Source organism: Kogia breviceps, chromosome 2 (genome assembly GCF_026419965.1).
Source record: "Kogia breviceps isolate mKogBre1 chromosome 2, mKogBre1 haplotype 1, whole genome shotgun sequence".
Taxonomy (NCBI): domain Eukaryota; kingdom Metazoa; phylum Chordata; class Mammalia; order Artiodactyla; family Physeteridae; genus Kogia; species Kogia breviceps.
Genome location: NC_081311.1, coordinates 12888401 through 12910865, shown reverse-complemented (window position 1 = coordinate 12910865; position 22465 = coordinate 12888401). Strand labels below are relative to the sequence as shown.

At 37.5% G+C, this 22465-nt stretch overlaps 2 protein-coding genes across 6 annotated transcripts in view; both read right to left on the bottom strand.

The window, feature by feature from the left end:
• Nucleotides 1–9963, bottom strand: part of RAB11FIP2 (RAB11 family interacting protein 2) — a 133487-nt gene extending 123524 nt beyond the window's left edge. For all 5 annotated transcript variants that reach the window (XR_010838818.1, XR_010838819.1, XM_067024558.1 and 2 more), the window contains exons 1-3: nt 8821–9963; nt 2922–3364; nt 1741–2209 (exon numbers count right to left, since the gene is read on the bottom strand). Coding sequence is in view for 3 of the 5 variants with exons in the window: in XM_067024558.1 (XP_066880659.1) it covers nt 1741–2209; nt 2922–3364; nt 8821–9173 (1265 nt within the window). In the remaining 2 variants the exon portion in view is untranslated. The remainder of the gene's footprint in view (nt 1–1740; nt 2210–2921; nt 3365–8820) is intronic.
• LOC136793668 (ESX-1 secretion-associated protein EspK-like) lies at nt 9400–10344 on the bottom strand. Its single transcript, XM_067027422.1, has 2 exons — nt 9949–10344; nt 9400–9873 (listed from the first exon to the last, which is right to left on the bottom strand). The coding sequence occupies exons 1-2, from the start codon at nt 10342–10344 to the stop codon at nt 9400–9402; spliced, it is 870 nt and encodes a 289-aa protein (XP_066883523.1).
• Nucleotides 10345–22465: the final 12121 nt, after the last annotated feature.

The following is a 22465-nucleotide window of genomic DNA, read 5'->3' as shown; positions in this document are numbered from 1 at the left end:
CACACTCAATTTTAAAACATTAATTTTTAAGTCCACGTAAATAAGCCCAAGTATAAGGCAATTAAAAATTTGAGGACACCTATTTTTCCATATGCCGCCATAATTTAAAAATTATTTTCCGATCATTTCCCATTTTTCTTGCTTCTCTTTGACTCTAACATTATGTAAATTATCCAATCTCTAAGTTACCTCAGTTCTTTACAGTAATCCTCTTCAAAAAAAGTTCAGTTAAAGAGGGGGGAAAAAAGCAAATACACTTCCATTTACCTCTGTAGTTTAAGACTTAACACAATATGTGAAGTACACTATGTAAAATACCAAAATGAAATGCTTGAGAATAGCACAACAAAACAATGGACTCTTCAATAAAATATTAATACCATATGATAAAAACATATTTCTTTGGAGTATGGTCTATAAAGAAAACTGAACAATACTCTCTAAAGCCACAGCAAATACCCATTTATTGATTAAAAAAACACAAACTTTCTCTGGAAAACTCTAAATGCATGTTTTAGAAGATCAGGAGACAGGCAGGAGATCACAAGCCTAAAAGGGCAATTGTTAGTACTATTTTCTGTTTATAGTAGGACAACACAAAGCACTGTTCTTGAACAAAGTATGACATGGCAATGTAAACAGCAACCACCGTTTATGGGTTCCCTATTTGGGGCCTGGCTTCGTACCATGTACTTTATCATTTATCATCTCCCAATCCTATCAAGTAGGTATCATTTTCCTTATTTCAAAGATGGAGATGCTGAGGTTGAGAGAGGTCACATACGAAGCATCTCCCAATCCTATCAAGTAGGTATCATTTTCCTTATTTCAAAGATGGAGATGCTGAGGTTGAGAGAGGTCACAGAGCTACTGAGCCAGGTTTCCCACTGGGGTCTGAACATCATACATCCTTGCCTTGAGAAAGAAGGTCTATGTTACATGGCAAACAGTCTACCATGCTCTTCCATGATGACTGCTTAAGATTCCAATAAATTCATCTTACTCTTTGCTTGAGGTTTCCTTAATCAGCTATTCCACCATTCACTTCTGCAAAATCCATCATTTTATTTAAACCATACAGTTCCAACCTGTACTAAGGAATTAGAAAAGCACTATTACATAACTGAGAACAGATTTTGAAAATCTAAATCTTATCAGGATAGATTATTTCTATAACTATAAGTCATTACAGATACTCTTTGATGTATTTATAGAACCCACAAGGTTCACTGAATTCCAATAAACATTCACAAATAAAAACTACTCTAAACAGCCATTTAATAAGGATAGTTAACACCTATTATGAAAACCATTAATACTTAAGCCAGCATTTCTTAAAGAATAGTCCATAGGCTGCTATTGGTCCATAACTAATCCCCGGAAAATAACATCTAGAAACACAACTTATCACCTAAATTTCTGGCTTGAATTAACACCCACTGGTGATTCACTCCCACTATGTCTCATCAAAAGCTATGCTGTTTTCTCTGTAAGTTTCGGTGAGCTTCTGGCTAACATAAGTAGAAATAAACTACAGTGGGGATTAAGAATCTTTTATCCTTCTAAGATAAAAAGTTCAATTCCAAAGATGTATGCAACACTGCCCGGCTCCAAAATTAATTATAAAAATAAGATAAGAATTTTTTTTTCAAGTAAAATAAAAGGAATTTTAAAAGGATATTTGATACTTTCAAGTACAACATTTTCCAAAATAGCACAATTTCCCCCCGTTAAGCTTACCTTGAAGATGGCATTATATTTGAAGCCCTGAATTTTGTTGTAAACGGATTAGTTGACTCATAATCAAAATAGTCCTGACGATTTTCACTAAATGCATTAGGTGATTTCAAGTCACAAGGGCTATCAGATCCCCCATTGTTAAGTCTATCAGATCTTCTGCTGTCTTTTTTTCCAGTCACTCTTTCAAACAGGCTAACTTTCTCCCTTTTTTCTCTTTTATTTTCTTTTCTTACTTCAGTTGATTTTGAAAATAAATTCATGCTGCTGTCCCATGATTCGCTGCTTTCTTCAAATGGATTTTTCTTCCTTGGCAGTGTCGCAAATTTTTGGGGTAATGAAGCAGTCACATTTGTAAATGGGTCATTTTGTCTTCCGAAAGACGATTCACCTTCACCCACACTGCTGTCAGGTTGGTTCATTTTAGAAGTATCAAAGCTTAATGTTCTTCTGTGTGGAGATCTGAGACTTCCTGCAAACAATTTTGTAGTTAGTACATAATCAGTGACACATTACATCACACTATTTGACACATTCTGTGTACATACTGCTGTTTTTAGAATGAGAGCAATTAGCTATTTAAAGATATTAACCTTTTAAAATAATCAAGGAAAACAACCTTAAAATGCTAAGGTACAGCGATATGTAGGCTAATAACAATTAGTATCTTGCTAGACAATTAGTAATTTACTCAGCTCAGAAAGAAACAATCACATAAACAAATTATAATGTCAAAACTAAAGGTTCTGCTTGGCATCATACTGCTATAAATTCTCAGACTTTTTTTCACCATTAGCATTAAATTCACTTTCTTACTTCTGAACATTAAAGGTTTCTTTTCTAGCAACTTTCTGATGAAACGGAATATTCATTTATGCTTCAGGCTTTTGAGACAGGAGAAACGGCAGTTAAGAAAAAGAAGCCAGGCCATGAAAAGAAACCAAGACTCATTTTTATTCTCTAATAATATAAATACAGTACTGAATGCAGACAAGCTCTGCCTTTAATAAACTTACCAATTTTGAGTACAGTAGGTACTCAATAAATATTTGATGACTAAATTTAGAAAATAACTAGCAAGAAACTGCAATTTGTATTCTCTAACTTTGAAGTCAAACTTTAAAACTTAAGAGGGTAGTTCAAACCACGGAGGATCAACAAGAAAGAATGCATGAGTCACTTACCACTTTCCGGAACTGCGCCAAAGGAATCTATCTGGTGTCCGAGAAGACGCGTTTGAGCAATGGTGCCAGACTTCAGCTTCTCCGAGGATACATGGGCCCCAGTTAAATCAGACATTGAATGTGCTGAAGAGAGTCGCTGAGGACCCAAAAGGAAAGGCTTTTTTGGTTTAGATTTCATCTGTATTTCACTACTTGAAAATTCAGTATTGGCATCAGGCATGTGAGAACTTGGAATGATTGCAGAAGATGTATCAGAAAATGTCCCATCATTTTTTCTACCTTTCATCTTATCTTTTAATTTTGCAAAAGGAGATCTTGTTTTGTCCTTCATTGATAAGTCAAACATACTTGCTGTCATATTGTTCCTCATAAATTGAATATTGACCTTTATCTCACCCCTGTTTTTGGCTCTTTTTCCTTGTTTGGATTCTAAACTAAACCACCTTAAAGAGAAGGAAAAACTGGGTTGTAACATGTAATGAAGAGAGGATTATTGAGCTCTGTTGTATACAAATAGCTTTTTAGGTAAAGTTACTCTACATCAAGGCAATCTAAGCACTAAAGGAGAAATTGTCAGCCAGAGTGCTTCTGGTTTTATTCAATGCTTCACTTAAAAAACAGGTTAAGTCTGTCATGTGGCATATACAGAAAGAATCAGTCTTTTTTGAAAAGCTATTTAGACAACTTTTTCTTTCATGATTTGAAAATCACTCATCATCAAAAATGCTTACCAACCATAGCCTATTATGTTTCCATCTGAGGTAAGTGTTGCTAATGGCTGAAGAACATTTTTTAGCATTAAAAGACACTAAGATAGAGACCTTGAAATAATTCATCAATACAAACTATTTTTGAGCACCATAAAATGATAATGACTATTTTTCTAATAAAATAATAAATATTTAGCCTCTATCTCAAAATAGTTCCTCTACAAAAGCTATTAAAAGAATTTTGTTAATATGGGAGACTACTCCATATAGTTTGCTAATCATGAAAATCGCATATGATATAATTTACATTCATATAAAATAGGTCAAAGCCTCTTCCTGAATAAAATATGCAAATTAAATAAAATGCAAGAAGTGACAAATAGTAATAAATCTTGTAAAGCGTTTTTGATGAAAAAAGAAAGCTTACATGCTTCCTCTTAGAATCTATTTATTTGTTTCACTAATTATTGCTACTGTGACAATACCAAATAAAACTTATTTTAACTGGAGCCGTATCTTATGCTTTTAGTCACTTCAGTGAATTACACTGCCCATTTTTAAATGATGTGTAAGAAGCAAAGTTTATTTTGGTTTTGTTTACAGTATTTTTATCCATGAGAACTTCTCCAGCTGTTGGTGTCGCAAGTGGTCAGTCTACAGGGCAAACAGCCAAAAAAACTACAAACTCCAGCCTAGAAGACAGTTTCCACAATGTTTTCACATTACTTAACAATGAAGTATATTATCCGTCCCGTATATATCCGAGATATATCCGATATATACCATATACATCCGTATATTATCCGAGACAGGTCATCATTTAAATACAGCTCTGCAAGTGTTAAATTTTCTTGGCTACAAAAGGAACTCTGATCTAATTTTACAGGATATACCGGAAGAAGCGACATTTACTATCAATTGGAAGACTGGTTCAAAGGCCTTTCCAGGCAAAAGAAAACTGGCACATAATATATATACCAGCTACATCTTAGCAAGTAACATGCAAGAGAAATATTTTCTATTTAATTTGAAGCAATTCAATCAATTAAGATCTAGTTGCATCAAAACAAGCAACTTTTTAAAAAGAGAATATCTTATAATAGAAAGCATTAACCTGAGACCCTAAATAGAGAAAATCCCTTATCTGAGGCAAATGGTGAAATCTGAAAACTCAGAGACTAGAAATAAAAAATTACAGCAATAAATTCTGTGGAATAGAGAACCTTCAACAAAACAAAGTTGAGCACTCGAAAAGCCTGGAAATGAAGCAAGGTTATATACCCAATTATTAACTCACAGTTTGGGGAAACAGAGCATTTTCCATGGGGGAGAAATTCTTCCAATGGATGGCCCATGAGAAATGCTCTATTAACAACTCAGGTTCTATAGAAAATAGGTGAACCCACTTTGCAAACAATGCACCCCCCAACCCCACAAATCCCCAAACAAAACGAACCAAACAAAAACTCCAAGCATATAGGGTTTGCATGTGTATAACAAAATCAAAGCAAATCTGAGGAAAAAAATGAAGCAATAACCCAATAAATGTAAGGGAGTAAGGGTAATCGAAATTCATAGAATTTTAGAAATGAGACCAAATAAATCATCTAGTCTAACATCCTTATTTCACAGATGAAGAAACTGAGGCACAGAGAATAAGTAACTTCTCAATGTCAGATTGGAGTCAACAAGGAAAATAGACAAAATTGATGAATAACAGCTGCATGAAAATAGTAGTTCTTTTGTATCTAATGAATCACATATGTTAATAAGGTTAAACGCATACCAGGTTGTACTTTACAGGACACTGTATTTAATCAGGAGACATGAGAGCCAACAAAGAAGGCAATGTAGGTTTTGTCCTGCTAGAGTGTAAGCTCCTTGAAGGCAGTTTGCCTTGCACTAAATAAATGTTTACTGAATTTCCATTTCTAGAACTGTATTCTTAAAACAGCCATGCTACAACTCGTGTGTGTGTGTGTGTGTGTGTGTGTGTGTGTGTGTGTGTGTGTGTATGTGTTGCACTGTTTTGTTCTTTGGTAAGGAAAGATAAAGACTTAGGTAAGCTTTAATGGATAAAGCAAGTCAGTGTTTGAATATAAACTGTAAAAACAGTATTTTCCTTCCTCCTCGTCAAAAAAAACCCTCCAAACACCCAAATGCGAAGAACTTTAACAAATATACCAACTGAAAATATAGGCATGACAAATAACTCTAGCTGCTTTGTTTTGAAAGTGATATAATAGGGAAGTCCTAATGAGACCTTCAAGAATCATTCCACAGATAGCACTTGTTTTCCCAGGCTTCAAAAAGATAAAATGAAGACATAGCATTTGAGGCTTAGTGGATTAATGCTGATTTTTTTTTCACCTCTGGAGTGCTGGATTTAAACTGTATATGGCCTCTGTTCAATTTTTAGTGGGCACAGGTCCATGTTCAAAAACCACCACACATGTGGGAACTATCCCCAAGCAATTGGTACTGTGTGGTCAGAAATGGGACAAGATTGGCAGTAAGGGTGCCAGAGGCCAGGACGCAGGTGCACTGCAGAGCTGCACACAAAAGTCCTAAACTCTGCATGTGTTTGAGTCATACCTAACTCTAGGGACTCTGATAGTTACTACTTTCCATGAGCATTTAAAAAAAAAAAAAAATCAACATCACCCACTTCTGCTGTTAAAAAAAAAAAAAATCAATCGGTATTACATAACAGCATGAACTATTTTACCATTCTATTATTAAATACTGTATTGTTTCCTTAAATCTCGTGCCAGAACCGACCCAGACACCCATTAAAGTGGGAGATACAGAAGTTCTCTTTCCATGCCCCACTCAAAGTGTTCAGGCTCAGGCCCCTCTTCCCCTCTCCTTGAAAGAAAAAAAAAAAAAAAAAAAGGCTTTTAATTTCAAGGTATAAAAATAAGTAAATGATAGTTTTAGCCACCACACTTCTTGGCCTATCATAACACAACTGGAAGACAAGCTGTAAATACTTGTCTTCAGTGTCAAGAGTAGAAAGTGTCACACCCAGCAGTTCCATGGGACTTCTAAATAAGCTGGTAGCCTTCATCACTCATACGGGTTTTCTAAAAAGCACTTGGGAATATGTTGACAAGGCTCAGCAATGTGCAGAATATTAAATATCTTTCTTGCAATACACCGGTGACTCAAGTCTGTCTCTTACTGGGCCATATGTACAGCTGTGCTGAAAAAGGAAGCTATTAACTATATCAAAAAAATAGAAATATTACCAATGAAGAGATCTCATCAAATATGTGGTCCCCATTTATCCACAGAGAAAGAAAATGTTAGGGATTTAATAACGTATGAAAATCACCTTGAATGCAATAACATCACAAGAGCTCTTGATAACATTTAAAAGTATTTTCCTCCCCGAAAGTTCTAATCCATTTCATATAGTAGCCAATAGAGAATTTCTGTAGGGAGACTACGATATTGGAGTATCGTTTACAGCCAACTTTATTGTAATTGTGATGCTGCCAAAGATAAGGAGTGAAACAAGAAGAAACTTTAAAAGCTTATTTCATCCTCAGAGTCTCTGGGTTCACACAGCTGGGCCTACTTTCACTTGGAAAACTTATATTTCAGAGAAGACCTGTAGTATAGCATCCATTGACACTAAAATTACTGTAAATGCAGTATGAAATTTGAAGATGCATTATACTTAAAAGTTTACATTCAGAACACTTCTAAATATTATTTAGTAAGGTCATCTAAAATTGGCAATTTGAAATAATTTGGTGATTATCCATTTTTCAGTTTAAATTTGATGAAGAACTCCTCAGAAGTAACTGAATGCTACTTTGTAGGTATCAAACAGTGTTATTAAAATCATTGATACATATTCAACTTTACACTTTCTTTAAACCCTTTTCTCTCCTTTTAAAATATTTTCATCTCTTCAGTTAAATATTTACCATTTTCCTCCAGCATTCCTAGTATTACTTATCTCTCTACTCTTTTACCCTACATATATTAAACCAAAGACCTGATTTAAAAAATTTTTTTTCAATAAAAACTCCAATCAAGAGAAGCTTGCAGGAAGATATGTACAGAAAGAACATGAGCTGGCTGTTTTAAAATATAAGAAAATAACATGAACTTCAAGAAAGTTATTATAAAAGTTCTTCTTAAAAGCATAAATAAATTTCAGTTATAACTGAAACAGCAAAGCTATTTTTGAAATTTGAAGTCCTCTTATAAGTTCAACCTGTATTTTTCTCTCACTAATTCCATCAATTTTAATGTTCTCTCAGACTAGAGAAATTATAAGTTTAAGCAAGGGGTGAGTATCTCTATCTCAGAAAACATACTATTTTCAATTTAAGACATACATCCTAGTTTTAACTTATATTATGGTTTTTAAAATTAGAATATATCTAACCTAAGTTTGGAAGTCATATTAAAAAGCCCATGTTTTTATTGAAGATGTCATTAAATCATTTCATCACAAGAATTTAATCACTGTCTCCAATCTGACCAGCATTTAATATGGTCTAAACACACTGGCTTTACAGAACTAACTTTGAAGTAATTGCATTCAAGGTTGAGGATATCTGCACATACTTCAAAAACTTTTTTCTTTTAATAGCTTTAGACTCCATCAAGATGTACTGACCCTTAAATATGAGCTAAAATAAAAGCCAACTGTGTTTATAATGATGAAATAAAATATTGAGTTCTAAATTTGGTAATTTACCACTTGACAGCTTCAGAGTTCAATTAAAAAAATATATATATATATATATAAGACATCATATTGACAGACTTAATTTTCTGATGTTCCATTTTCTGAAAAACTGTTAATATTTAAAGATTGTAGCAATTTACATATATGTTGTTTTAATTGGTCAACACTATGGTCCAGTCCTCTTATTAAGTAGTGAAACAATGTTTATTTAAAATCCTGCGCAAAATATTCAATTATTGAAGATGTTTACCTCAAACAACTGAGAGAGTAATGGATCATTAAAGACTCCACTTAAAAAATGTTTCTTCACAAGGGATATTTTTACTTCAGATTCATGCAAATACGGTGTTTAAAACTGGGTCATATTTCAGTCCAAAAACCAATGCCCCAGATAGACAAATAATTTCCAAGAACAGGAAATCCATAAATGAGATAATAGTTAAACTCCCCCCAATTCAAAATAAATTACATAACTTACTCTGTTTTCCTTCTTTGTTTGTCCTCAAAGATGTCATTGAGATTGATGGCCACCTGCCCTAAAAACTTATCCAGACCCACCAGGGACCTGTGCATAACTATGAGGAAAAGGATGTATTTCTCTGGATTCCCCTGCATTAGCAAACCAGGCAGCTCAAAAGAGGCCTCTTCCTTCCAGACTGGCTCAAGGGTTTTCTCAGCTACAGAGGTGGAATACTTTTCCTTGCCCAGCTGAATTATAGTGTATGTGTCATTGGTGCCACTTTTGCCTTTTGGCTTAAGAGCTTTGGCTTGGAGCACTGTGACCTGCACGTGGGTCGGAAACCACTTTTGGGCTTGCTCGGAAAGCATCATTCTGTCCTTTTTCTCTGCACCGAGTTCACCAGCGCAGGCAGGGCCCCTCCCGCAGGGAGAGCCTGATTCCTTGATCACTGCATCCTAAGGACACTTAACAGAGACAGGCAAACTCACAGCTGCCCGACTTCCCTAGGGCTGATGTCCAAACGCCTTGCTGGGGCAGCCTGGGGGCACAGCTGCTCTGGGGGTCCCCTTTCCTCTGGAGAAGCACAGGGGCCCACCATCACCTGGCCGCGCAGTCCAGGCCTCCGCGCGGAGGCCCGCGCCTCGCGTCCGCACCTCCACGCTCCGCCGGCCCCGGGGACTGGCCCTCGGCGGCGACTGGTGGCTCCCAGGCCTCCGGGTAGGTGAGGCCAGGCCGCCAAGGCCCGAACGGAGGGCGGCAGAGGTGGGAGGGCGCCCCCGCCCCAATTCGCAGCCCCGGGATTCCCGCCCGCCTCCTCCGCGCCTCCCGCCCGCCCAGCGCTGGTCCGCGGGCCGGGCCCGGCTCGGCTCCTCCTCCCGACCCCGGTAATACGAACCGCCGGCGGCTCGTGCGGCCTCGCTCCCTCTTGCAAACCTCTCCCTCCTCCTCCCCCTCGCCTCGGCTCCTCCTCTCGGGCGGGCCTGGGGGCGGGGGCGGGTCGCTGTGGGGTGGAGTAGGAACAGGGGCGGGGGACGCTGCAGCTCCGGCGCGGGAGGACCGCGGGATGGGCCGCTGGCGGAAGGACGGCGGGCGCGGGGTTCGGCCTAGCCGAGCCGGCGGCTCCTAGCACCAGGCGGGCGGCGGCACTTCCGGGTTGTCCTTCTCCATCTTGATCTCGGGAATGCGACGGGGCGGGGCAGGGCCGGGCGGGGCCCCGGGGTCAAGGGTCAGCACCTCCCCGGTTGCTGTGGTGACCGGGGGCGTGTCGCGCGGGCGCTGAGGCCGTGAGCTAGGCGCCCAGTGCTGGATGTTCATCGAGCAGGTTCGCGCCGGCTCTGGGCCTGGCACCGTGTTGGGCGCTGGGAACGTGGGGACCTGCACGGGCCGGCAGGGGGGCTCTGGGGACAGCGGGAGACTGCTCCGAGAGGAGGCAGTCAAGGCTCGGGGCACGCCCGGTCTTGGGAGAGACCCAGTTTCAATCTTTGGAAGCTGTCTTTGCTGTACCGTGGATGCCCAGTGCCTGGCACCGAGCGGGCGTTGCATGAATGGTGGTGAAATAAATCAATCTCTTTAACTGGCTGAAAACATACTTTTCCCCAACCCCTTATCCACTCTTCTCTTTTTGAAACGAGAGAAGGCTTCTAATTGACTGGAATGACATCCCCCACGCAGACAACAGGAGAAAGGGAAGCGGATAAAAGATTCCAAAGCTAACACAGGGGTTAAAAAATTAGATCCCGGGAGGCACTGGGCTGGAGTCAGAAGACCTGGTTCTGATACCACATCTGCCACCATCGAATGTATGACCTTGGTCAAGTCATTTCCCCTCCCTGAGCCTCGTTTTCTTCACAGGTAGAACAGGTCTCCGTAAAGTCTGAGACGCCATGGGTTTGCGCGTCCAAAGGACCCCCTTGGGCACTCACGGTCTGTTAGTCTATCTAACTTCAGAAGCCAAACGCAGAGGTGATTCTGGTCGTATTAGGCTAAGTCAACTAAGAAAAGCAAACAGCCTCCCTCACCAAGGGCAACCGACAAGTTCCTTACCTGCCCTGAGGGTAAGTCCTGAGGGACACGAGCGCTGTTGGAATGGAAGGGACGGTGTTACGAGAAGAAAATGTGGATGTGTTAATACTGCATTTTTTCTGAAACCAGCCTGATCTAATGGGAAAAGTTTGGGTAATGGCTGATGAGTCCGGAGCCTTGCTTGATGTCCTGACTGCCAGAAATTCAGTACAAAGCTTGTGATGGGCACTTAGCTTCCTGAGACAAGGAACTTAGATTCTGGGAGCCTGGATTTCCCAGTCCATAAATTGTTGATAAAATTGCTACTATAGAGTTGGGAGGGGTATTAAGAGATTATACATATTCATTTCCTGGCATAGTATGGAACATAATTCTAAGTCTCCCTTCCTCCCTCTATTTATTACAAGAGACATTCTATCTTTATTGTATTTATTTCTGTTCATGTCTTATCTTCCCAAGGAAAGTCTAACCTCTTTGGATTGCCTTGTGTATCATGGATCATCCCTTCACAGTAGACACTCAATTATTGAATGCCCTTCTCCCTTTACAAGACTAATTTTGAGAGTAAAACAATATGATAGATGTGCATACACTTTTCCAACTTAAAATGACTATAAAAGTGTAAGGTATTGTGTTTATTATTTTCAGGCAATGTTTAAAACTTTTCAGTTTGGGGAGAACATTGTGTTCTCAATGTTTTCTCGCTATCCTCATGGATACTAGCTGCAGCACTTAAAACTCTTAGGAAACAAGGGTCCTTTCATTATTTTTTGAATGGAGGTATGAGAGGGCCCAATGCATTTGTGTCAGAAGAGCAACCATACAGTTGGAAAACCTTAGGGAGAGAGGGGATAATGTTATATATTATTTTAATCTTATGGAAAGAAGATACTCTCCTGACTCTAAAGGACAGCACCACAAACCTCAAAACTACTCAGATTCCAGCACCTTCTTTCAGGGACCCACTGACACTTGCTTGCATCTATAGATTTCATTTATTGGAAACCACAGTTTTTTAGTGCTGCTTACACACAATGGCTGGTGTATGTTCTGCATGAAGTAGGCAGTCTAAAAAGACATTAGATTAATTTATCACCAAGATATTCAGGGAACCAAACTACAGATGAATCTTGAATAATCTTGAGCCATCTAGAATGAAAAGACCTGGTTTTAGGTCATTCTGATGAAAGTTTACTATAAAATGTAAAAAAGAGGCAGAATTTTCCATCTCTGAGAGACAGTGTATGAAAAAGCCATGTGTAGAAAAAGAACAAAATCATCATACTGTTAATATTGCACCTGGATCCCAGAGTGGGCAGTTGTCAACCTGAAAGAAAAATATTCTCAGGGATTTTTAAAGGGTGCATTGGAATAGTCACCAGTGGAATTTCAACCAGGATGTCCAGGGAGAAATAAATTGACACCTGAAACTTACAAAAACAAGATAAACATCATGAAAAAAACTTAAGTGTAGAATTGTTATAAATTGCATTTTAAGAGTCCTCATGTCTCTATTAAAAGTTGTAATTAAATAAGAAATAGGCAACTATAATAGTGAATGTGTGTTTCTAAAGAGCTTAAAATTGTTTGGTAAGCTTTATTAATGATTATAAACTTGTTTACAAGTATCATTTCACCCATCTGAAATATAGCCATCTCTATGGTGGAAGTTGGCAGCAATAGTTCACAGCAACGCAGTAACAGACTTCAACAAAATTCAGGGAATACTCTAGAAGCAAGAGCTGAACAAATGTAATAACTAACATCTCTCCCTGTTGCACCTAAAATTCTTTTGAGTTTTCCCAAAACTTGGCTAGAGCCAAAATTGTTTAGTTTTACTATCTGGCAAGATCAGAAGTCATGACTTAATACTCTAATCCAAAATAAGAAAATAATATATTTTTGCCCCTGAGAAAGCAAATAAACAAACAAATCAAAATGAACTAAATAGAATCTTGAATTGCATTATAAAAGTGTTTTTCTATAAGAAAGTGTTTTTTTTTTCTTTTTTGATTATTTGTATGAAGAGTAAAAACGTCAGTTGAGTCAGATATATGGTTGGCTTATTGTGAAATATAATGGTAATTATGTAAGATCTGAGATCAAAGTGGTTCTACAAAAATGTTTATTGTCTTACAGTTTAAAGATTCTTTTTACTAATTTAAAAATATACAAGGACCATAATTTAAACAGGGAAAAAGGATTGCATTCATAAGGACAACATACCAGAATTAAAGGAGTCACTTTTTAAATGTTATCCTATGACTAATGATATGTCCGGAAATGTTTGGTGTAATTCCAAAAATCAAGGGCTTGGAATAACATATCTTAAAGGAGGAAAATGCTGAAATTTCTAACTGTTAACAATACTGTTGCAATGAATAAAAATGATTTGTCCAGAAAGTAAAAATAATCAATATTTATTCTTCAATAGTGGAGAATTCCACAAACGAAAATATTTACTAAATGCTGCACCTCTAATAAAATCCCATAAGGAGACTTATTCTAAACATCATCGTGAGTCTTTCAATTTTTTTCCCCCTTTGGGCATCAGCATCTTCAAAAATTAAGACTTGAAAATCTATTGTAGGACAATTATAGTGCTCTTAGTTTTTAAATAGCCCACATATACATTGCATAACATATACATTATGTACCAGATATTGTTTTCCAGATGGAGGTTCAAAAACATAGGGCAACAAGAAGCTTTCCCAATGTACCATTACAATCTTCAGACTTCAGATACACACACACACGCTGCAAATATACATACAACTCAATGTATATAAAATTTATATACATATACAATATGGCAAAACTCAGGGTTATGTTGGAGATATGTACACAGATAAACTCCACATAATCAGTCAAAAAGTAAACTTGGGGGCTTCCCTGGTGGCGCAGTGGTTGAGAGTCCGCCTGCCGATGCAGGGGACGCGGGTTCGTGCCCCGGTCCGGGAGGATCCCACATGCCGCGGAGCGGCTGGGCCCGTGAGCCGTGGCCGCTGCGCCTGCGCGTCCGGAGCCTGTGCTCCACAACGGGAGAGGCCACAACGGTGAGAGGCCCGCGTACCGCAAAAAAAAAAAAAAAAAAAGTAAACTTGGCAAGCCAATTAGAAATTATAATAGCTATTAACTAGTATTGGGGTTTTTTGGTGATTGTTTTGTTTTTATCACTGATTAACTTGTCTCTGGGATTGGGCAGTGTATGGACACAGTTTGTGATGCAGGAGAAGCAGTGTGGTGTGTAGTTTAAAGTACTCTAGTCAACAGCCTGTGTCTTAATCCCAGGGCTGCTGATTCCTAGCTACATATATTTAGGGAAGTGATTTTACTTCTTTGGACCTCTATTTCTTCATTTGTAAAGTAAGAGTCTATAATAGGAACCACTTAAAGCATTTTCTATCATTTAATAATTTGAAGTAGTACATCCATAACACAAAGAAGCAAATTGCATTGTCATTATCTAATTGAATTTGGCCAATATACTAAAGCAGATCCCTTTTTATGTAATTTATTAATGAAGGATTTTCTGATTCAGAAGAAAAAGATCTTCAAAATGAGAGCTCTCTCTCCCAGATGAAAATGATCATCACAGAAAGGAAGTAAGTATAACTTTTATGTATAGACCTTGCATGAGGAAATTGACGCTAACAACGCAAGATTTGGAAGAAATTACATAAAGGGGTTTTGAAAAGTATTAAAATTTTCATTTGTAGTAATAAACCTAACTTCTATTCATATTACTTGTAGCTTTTTCAATCTATGAAGGCATGCTGAGAAGGGAAAGAATTTGTGGACCAGAATTCATATTTGTACATAAAAATGTTTTGTATGGATGTTTTTTAATTTCCTCTTCATGGTATCTTACTATTATGTTCTGCAATTTTTGTTTCCTCAACAAAGTCAATACATGTTAATGTACAGAACATGAACTGATTTACTGTAATACTTTATGGTATTGGGTCAAATGAATAAGCCCAATTTGATCTTTTCTCCTTTCAAAGGATGTTTAAATTGTTTCTAGTTTTTCAGTATCATAGACAATGCTGCAAAGATATCCATATATGTCTCCTATGCACATGTGCGGGAATTTTTTTTTGGTAATCGTGCCTCTTTTTGAGAACTGACAATGAAATTATTAGGAGTTTGTGAATGATAGTGTGAAAAACCCATGGGCCTGAGCATCAGAAGACATGAGTTCTAATTCTGGCTCTGCAACTAAGGAGTTGTAGATGTGACAAGTCATAATCTTTCTGTGCCTCTGAGGCCCCTTCCACGTCCAGAATTCTCAAAGTTATATATAAAAATAAATAGATAAAATACTGTACACAATATATTATATATTACATATATAATAAGCCTACAACATAATATACTATAAATTTTACATGTTGTATATAGTATATAATATCTAATAACATCATATATGCACATATAATATGTATAATTTATAATATAATTTAATAAATAGATTTATAATGTATAATAATGTTATATGTTAATATATATGATTTGTTTCTATGTATACATATATTGTATATATTGATAAAATAAACTAAATTTATATATGTATACAATTACTGAAAGCAGAGATTATTGCTATGGGAAAAAGATTTTGCAAATACACAGGTATCTGTCTTCAAGTTGTGAGTGTCTCATCGTGAGTCTTACTGAAATCTTCCAGAACATTGCTACTTTTATGGATTTATGTAGAAGTTAACAAGGACGGGATAACTTTATTATTGAAAGAAATGTTTATCAGAGTTACATAAACTTATCATCCTTGTACTTTGTAAACATCTGTTAATATTTTTTCATGACCAGTTCAAATCCAAGATGGAGGATTTTTAAAAACAAATAATAAAGGATTAGAATTACAATATGTCTGGAACTAATATGTATGTTCTCTTGGAGAGCATTAAACTGGTGAGCAGCTTGCAAAACCATTTGATGGGATGTTTTTCTCCCCCTACATAAGATCTAGTGCTCTCTCTCCCTTTCTACTTATTTAATCTATCCAAAACAAAGTAGAGGACTGTAAAAGTATTTGTTATATTTTGTGTGTTTGATATAAAGCCTGGGGAAAAGCATTTCATTTTGAGGGCTAGACCCAACTCTTCTTGTTCCAAGGTCAGATTTCTGCTAAGCAGTTTTCAATCAGCCTGAACAATGTTTTAGTCCATCTGAATGACTGATAATAAAAATAGTTTTGGCTTAGAACCGGGTGCTTATCTTTTACATGGTCTGGATTAGGTCACCTTCTGAGCACTTATAGGTTATGATATAGGGAACGAGGATTTTGAAAACATATTATAATCATTTTCTAGTTATTGAAATGATCATTGATGATCTACGTAGCCAAAATTAAGCATCGGACTTAGTTTGGCAAAGCAGACCTAAAAGCAATACTTGCTTCCAAAAAGTGAAGGAATAATGGAAGGAATATTGGACTGAGAGAGGCCATCTGGGTCAACCAACCAACAGTATGTATGACCTTGAGCAACTTAAATTCTTCTTTAGTAAAATAGCAACTTGTACATTTCCTCTACTTCCAAACTTGGATCTCAGGTTATCCAGAACTACTTCCCAACGGACTCACATCAACAAGCAACTGTGTTTTACCGTGGTTGTTCATCAGGCTTACCCAGGAGGATAAGGTATTTAGATTGTGTAATTTGTGCCTGTAACTGTGCTCTTGGAACCTGAGGTCTTAAGAAAAATTAAGGAAGTTTTTTTTAAAAAACTCCTGTCCAAACTACAAAGTGAATTGTATGAATTTCTAAGCTCAAGTTTTGACTAAATCATCTTTGTCATTTCAAGGGGTTTTGTTTTCCTTTTCTACATACACTTGGATATTGGAAAGGAATGGAGCAAACTAGCTTTGTAAAAACGAAGTCCGGTGCATTAGGCACCTCAGGAATCAAGGGCTTGCAACATTTGCTAAAACAAGACTTTCTCCAAAGCTCCTGGGATACAGGCACTCGCTCAGATAGAAACATTCACTCAACTTTCATTGAGTGCCATCCCACGAAAGGTATTGTCCCTTGGGCACTAACCACCAGTGTGACCTCTGGAAAATGATGTAAACTCTCTAAATTTAGGTTTGCTCATCTGCCAAATGGGTTGTTGGGAGGATGAAATGAGGGGTCATGTAAAGTTCAGAGAGGGCCTGGCACATAGGAAGTTCTCGAAAGATGTATATTGCTATCGGGTTGGTGGTATAATTCCACTTCTCTTTGCAATGGCTTTCCTCATATCTGAAGGCAATGGCTAGTAGCACGGTTGTTCTGGGCTATTCTTCACCAAGGGGTTAAGGGTCCGGAGCTGCAGCAGGTGCTTCTCTAGCTCAGCGGGTGAGAGCCAGCCAGTGGAGACCCTGAGTTACTTTAGTTTCAAGCCAAACCCAATATTGTTAGACACTTTTTTCCAAATAAAAATAAAATAACTCCTTCATATTTCAGACCTTCCTCTAACATTTAATATTGACTTTTTAAAGTATCATTTTAACAACTTTATTAGACAGATGTTTGAGTTGCAGAAAAGTAATGAAGACTCCCTAAATTATGTACCTTCTATCTCTACAAGTAGCTGAATTGGAAACTTAAGTAATATATCATATACCAGATAATATTTTAATATACTAGGTTTTTACTTAGAATTGTGATGAATTTAAAAACAAGCGTATGACATCCTTTGGTACACCTAGTAACATAAACATTCAGTGGCTAATCAGTGGTTTCGAACTCCCATGTACCACTCTAATTTTAAGCATGTTATCTCTGTACTAATAATAATAGCTAACATTTGCTGATGGCTCACCTTACGCTAAATTCTTTAACACTGCATTCTCATTTAATTTGAAAGAGGTAAAAACTATAGCCAACACAAACATCACCATTGCCTTTTCCTATCCCATCACAAAGAAGGAGGAAGGTTGTATGGTAGACTGTCCTTTTAGGCATTGCTCACATCAGGATGAGGCAGGAAGCTTGGAAACCAAATCCTTCATATCCTTTGAACGACTCTTGTACCTCAATTGGCTTTAAGCATTATCGTAGCATCCTTGACACAATCCCAGAGCCTAACACTGCTTTAGTGAAAGCGTGGAGACAAACAAAAGACCATTGATCTATTTTGCCGCTCATGGCCTACTCCCTGGAGCAGCAGCCTGTTCTGTGGTGTTTGGCATCCATAAACTGCAGAGGGATTGTAATGTATTAGTGAACCCTATCCATTGAAAAAAAGTCACTTTTGATATCACTTCATTCTTCTGCTTTCAGAGCTCAATGTTGGGAAATTGTTGGGTTTTCATTCAGAAGACCAAGGCTCACATACCACCTCAGCCTACTAATTATATTTATTAGACATTTGCTGGAGAGTAAGACACAGTAATGTATGGAAAAACATGCTGTAAACTATAAAGAATTTTACAAATATGAAATTTTATCATAGATTTTAGTCCTGTATCTCTCACATGCATACCTACTAGCATTCACACTTCTTCTTCTAGCATCAGTAGTTGCTTAGAATGATAAGTGTTGGACAGATGTAAAACAAAGAAAATTCTAGTTTACCATCATTCAAGCTAAGTTCAACTCAATCAAATTTATAAGGTAATGAATAAATAATAACTTGAAAGCTACATAGATAAATATATGTGATGGGTCAAATACACTGTACTTAGACAGACTAAATTTAAACTTATTAGGGAATGAGAATCCCAGTGTCTTGGAAAAACACATCTTAGCAAGCTCATGTGGTTGTAAGGTTGATAATACATTGATAACACCTTACATGCTTCTCATTCTTAGTTATACCTGGTCCCTTTGTAACTTTCCTCCTAGTTTCAGGCAGCAGCTAGGAAAACCAGACTTACTGCACCAGGGTCCAGTATCAGCTTTGCCATGTCAAAGTAAAGTAAGGGAAGAGGTAACAAAAGCCAAAGTTTATGCAGTAAACAAAGAATTTTGGAAGAATGCAATTGATGGAAGAATTAGACTGGACAAAGATTTTACTGGTCAGGGAGAAGGGAAAAAAATAAGAATACTGTCACAGAAGGTCAAGCTTGTTTGATATTTTTTAATGTCTCCATGACATTTCTCTTCCTGCTCTTGTTGAGCATAAGAATTGAGCATATTGTTGATAGAGCCTCCAGACCAAAAGCGGTTATCGCTTGTATCTTGTCTCCTGGGAGGGTCCTTGAAAATGAGCAAGGTACCAGAGCTCCCCAAAACCTTGCACCACGCTGCCTTGGAGCAACAACTGTAGCAGTAGAACATCAGGGCAGGGGAACCCTAGGTGGAGAAGATCCAAGGTAACCCCCTGAGCCTCCTGTCATCAGAGAGACACCAGAAAACTTCTGAGAATTTCATCTTCCCCAGAGAGGTTGAAAATGACTAAGAAACCACTGGTAGACTTAAATGATCGTCCACATCAGGACTGGAAAGGTTTAGAGTACATGGATCCAAGACCAGGAACCGACCACGATGGCACCTACACATATTTCTATGCATAAGGAGATGCTATTGGGAACAGATTCCAACAGCCATGGATGCACCCTGGCTGGTCCCCTGGGCCTCAAATTCAGTTCAGCCCTTAGAACTTCAGTTCTGTCCCAGGGAGAAAGGTAGGGAGGCAGAAATTATTACCTGAGTTTCAAACCTGAAATTATTAAATGTATCCAGTTATGTTTTCTGGATGAATTTTGACAGGGGAAAAAAATGGGAGAATCAAAACAGAGATTAAGTTGAATAATAGGGAAAATGGTTACATTTCTTACATATCACCCCAGGCTGTGGCCTAAAATACTATACTCACTACAAGGGGTAATACATTATAAACAAAGTGAAGTGATCGCCAGAGCCCATGGATTTGAGGGGTCCCTCCATGATGTTATAAGATGGTGTTGGATCCCCTTTTCTATCAGCTTATGGTGGTACATTAGGACTAAATGTTAAAATGTATTAGCATATATAACAAACGTATTAACCTGAAGTGATGTCTCTAGTGAACTTGGTCCTAAAAATCATTTGCGGTGGATTGGACACCTGACCTCTCAACAGCAAACAGGGAAAAGATGTAGAGCCTTGGTTGATTCCAATGGCAGTTGAAATTGATATTGTGGTGTGGCTTCTTGCAAAGTTAATGCAAAGTTTGCATGCATTAATGGAAATATAGTTCATGATGGTGCTCCAGTATTCTCCTTCACTCTCCTCTCCTGTTGCAGAGGATCACAGATCTGTGCCCCGACCTGAAGACATTTCCTCTGCACGGGTAATGCGTCTCATCCCTTGTCGTCTCAAGGTTTTGCGTCTTCCATTCTCCCCTCTCCCTCCTGCATCTCAGCTGTTTTCTTCTCTACTGGATCAAATATCATCAATATACATATTCTCCAATACTTCTCATATTAAAACAACAATCGCTCATTTGACCTTACATCCCCTCCAGCTACCACCCCACTTTTCTGTTTCTTTTTGGAGGAAAACTTCCTGAAAGTCTTGTCAAGATTTGCTCTCTCTTTCTCCCATTTTCTACTGAAAGTGCTCCAATCAGATTTTGTCTTCCCTACTCTACACCTGCATGTTGCCAGGGTTAATGGTCAGTCCTCATCTCATTGGGCAGATTAGCAACATTTGATACAGTTAATCACTTAGCGCTTTCTTTCATTCATGAGGTAAAACTGATGTTAGAATTTAGGGAGCAAAGACATCTTAGAACAACACCAAGGTTCAAAGTGATGGCCTACTCTGTTGTAGTATTGGATGTATTCTAGTTTAATGTCATTGTGATATATGATGATTAGTAATGAAAATATAAACCAAGAGCTAGTTTCCTGTACTCATTTAGTGTATTTTTTCAATTATGTTTAAAATATGTTTTATATCCACCCACTGCTTCCACCATGAAAGTTATCAAACAGCCTATACTAGGTGCTTCTCTAAAAAGCATGATCACTAAAGACAACTCTTGTATTTGGTAGCTCTAACAAGGGACTTGGAGCTTGGACTTCAGGTGTAAATATCTGCATCCTGGGACCCTTCTCTGGTTTGGTGATGTTAAGAGTCTCACAGGCCCAGTTCAACTTTTCTTGAGGCAGGACATATCAGAGTAGCTCTGACTCTATCCCCATGGCTGTGGCTGGATGGAGGGAGAGAGCTGGGACCCCACAGTCTGCAGAGGATTTCACCTTAATTAGGGATGTGGACAGAACCACTTCTCTTGGACTAGGCTGTTGGTAGGCAACTACGATGGATGACATATAAAACATTAAAACACAGACATTGAAGACTTTTGGTGTGGGTCAGATTTCAGGGTCAAGCTTCATATAGGAACAAAAATGCACTCTACTTTTCAGCTTAAATGAAATAAAGTGTTCACAATCACTAAATGAAAGCTCTTGTAATGTCGATGCTGTATGATCGAAGCCCATAGTACTCCAAGTATTTATTTCTATATTCTATTAGTGTTTGTAGATTTTTTTCTTTCAATTATTGGACTAATAATGACTGCAAATTATAATTGCTAATATTCTCTAGAGTAGAAAGCTTTCAAATAACCTCCCAGCATTAATACCTATTTTTAAAAAAAAACTGAGTTGCATTTGGAATTTCCTGGATTCTTCTGTTTGTCATGCAAATATTCAGCTCTGCTCTTTTTATGATAATATGAAATAAAGTAGTTTCTCATAGTAACATTGTAAATCATTTGCTTTCTATTACATACAGCTGGTTTTATTACTGTAATGATTTTCTGTGAGTGCCTATTGCAGAACGCATAAGATGCAATGTGATATTCCTTTATTCAGAATTTATATGTAATTATTGTTTGCCCAGAAATAATGAGACAATTTGGAAATACAGTAATTTATTGTAATACATTTCTTTTTAATATGTATCTACAATGAGGGGGAAAAAAATCTGAATTTCTAAAAATGACATGCCATCTCTTTTTGTTGTATAGACTAGAGTTTTCATCTCACTGAAAATTCAGAATCAAAATCAAAAACAGCTGAGGTAGTTACTCGGGTGCCTTCCTTCAGCTTATTCAAAAGAATATAGGATGCACGGTAAGAATTAAGTAAACCACAAATTATTTTGGAGTGTCTGGTTTGCATTATAAATAAATTTTTCACTGCTGGTTGTTTTTTCAAAAATATTGCCTGTATTTTTGATATTCATTCCTGTGATCTAATGTAAACTATGTCCTACCAGTTTAACGTATTGTTTGTTCATGATTACATTTTTTTATTACAGGCATATGCTGTAAATATTTCTCACTGTGCTCTTCTGGCTCTCCCCCAAATAGCAATAGTCTTTAAGACATGTCATGGAACGTGTTATTAAGAAAGCTATCCCCCTTTCATGTTGGCACATACTAATTTCACACCTTGAATAGAGTCTAACCACATCAACAACGACGTATCCATTCTTAAGACATGGAATTAAAGTTTGTTTATTAAGAGGCAACAACAACAAAAGGTCCAAATAGAGCATCACTCTGGCAGCAAAAGTTTTTTCCTTATTGGTCTGGACAAGAATTTTTAAATACTTGACAGTAAATTTGCATTAGTTTGTAGTTTGGTTTGTGAACCTTTTCTTATATACTTGAAAATGGTAAATTTAGATAATATTCTCGTATT

Bases quoted from the DNA above. Each gene is read 5' to 3' on its own strand.
- LOC136793668 (XM_067027422.1), bottom strand. From the start codon at position 10,344: ATGCAACGCCCGCTCGGTGCCAGGCACTGGGCATCCACGGTACAGCAA. The intron at 9,874-9,948 runs GTGCCGCCGCCC...TCCTTCCGCCAG, and splicing joins TGGAGAAGGACAACCCGGAA to CGGCCCATCCCGCGGTCCTC.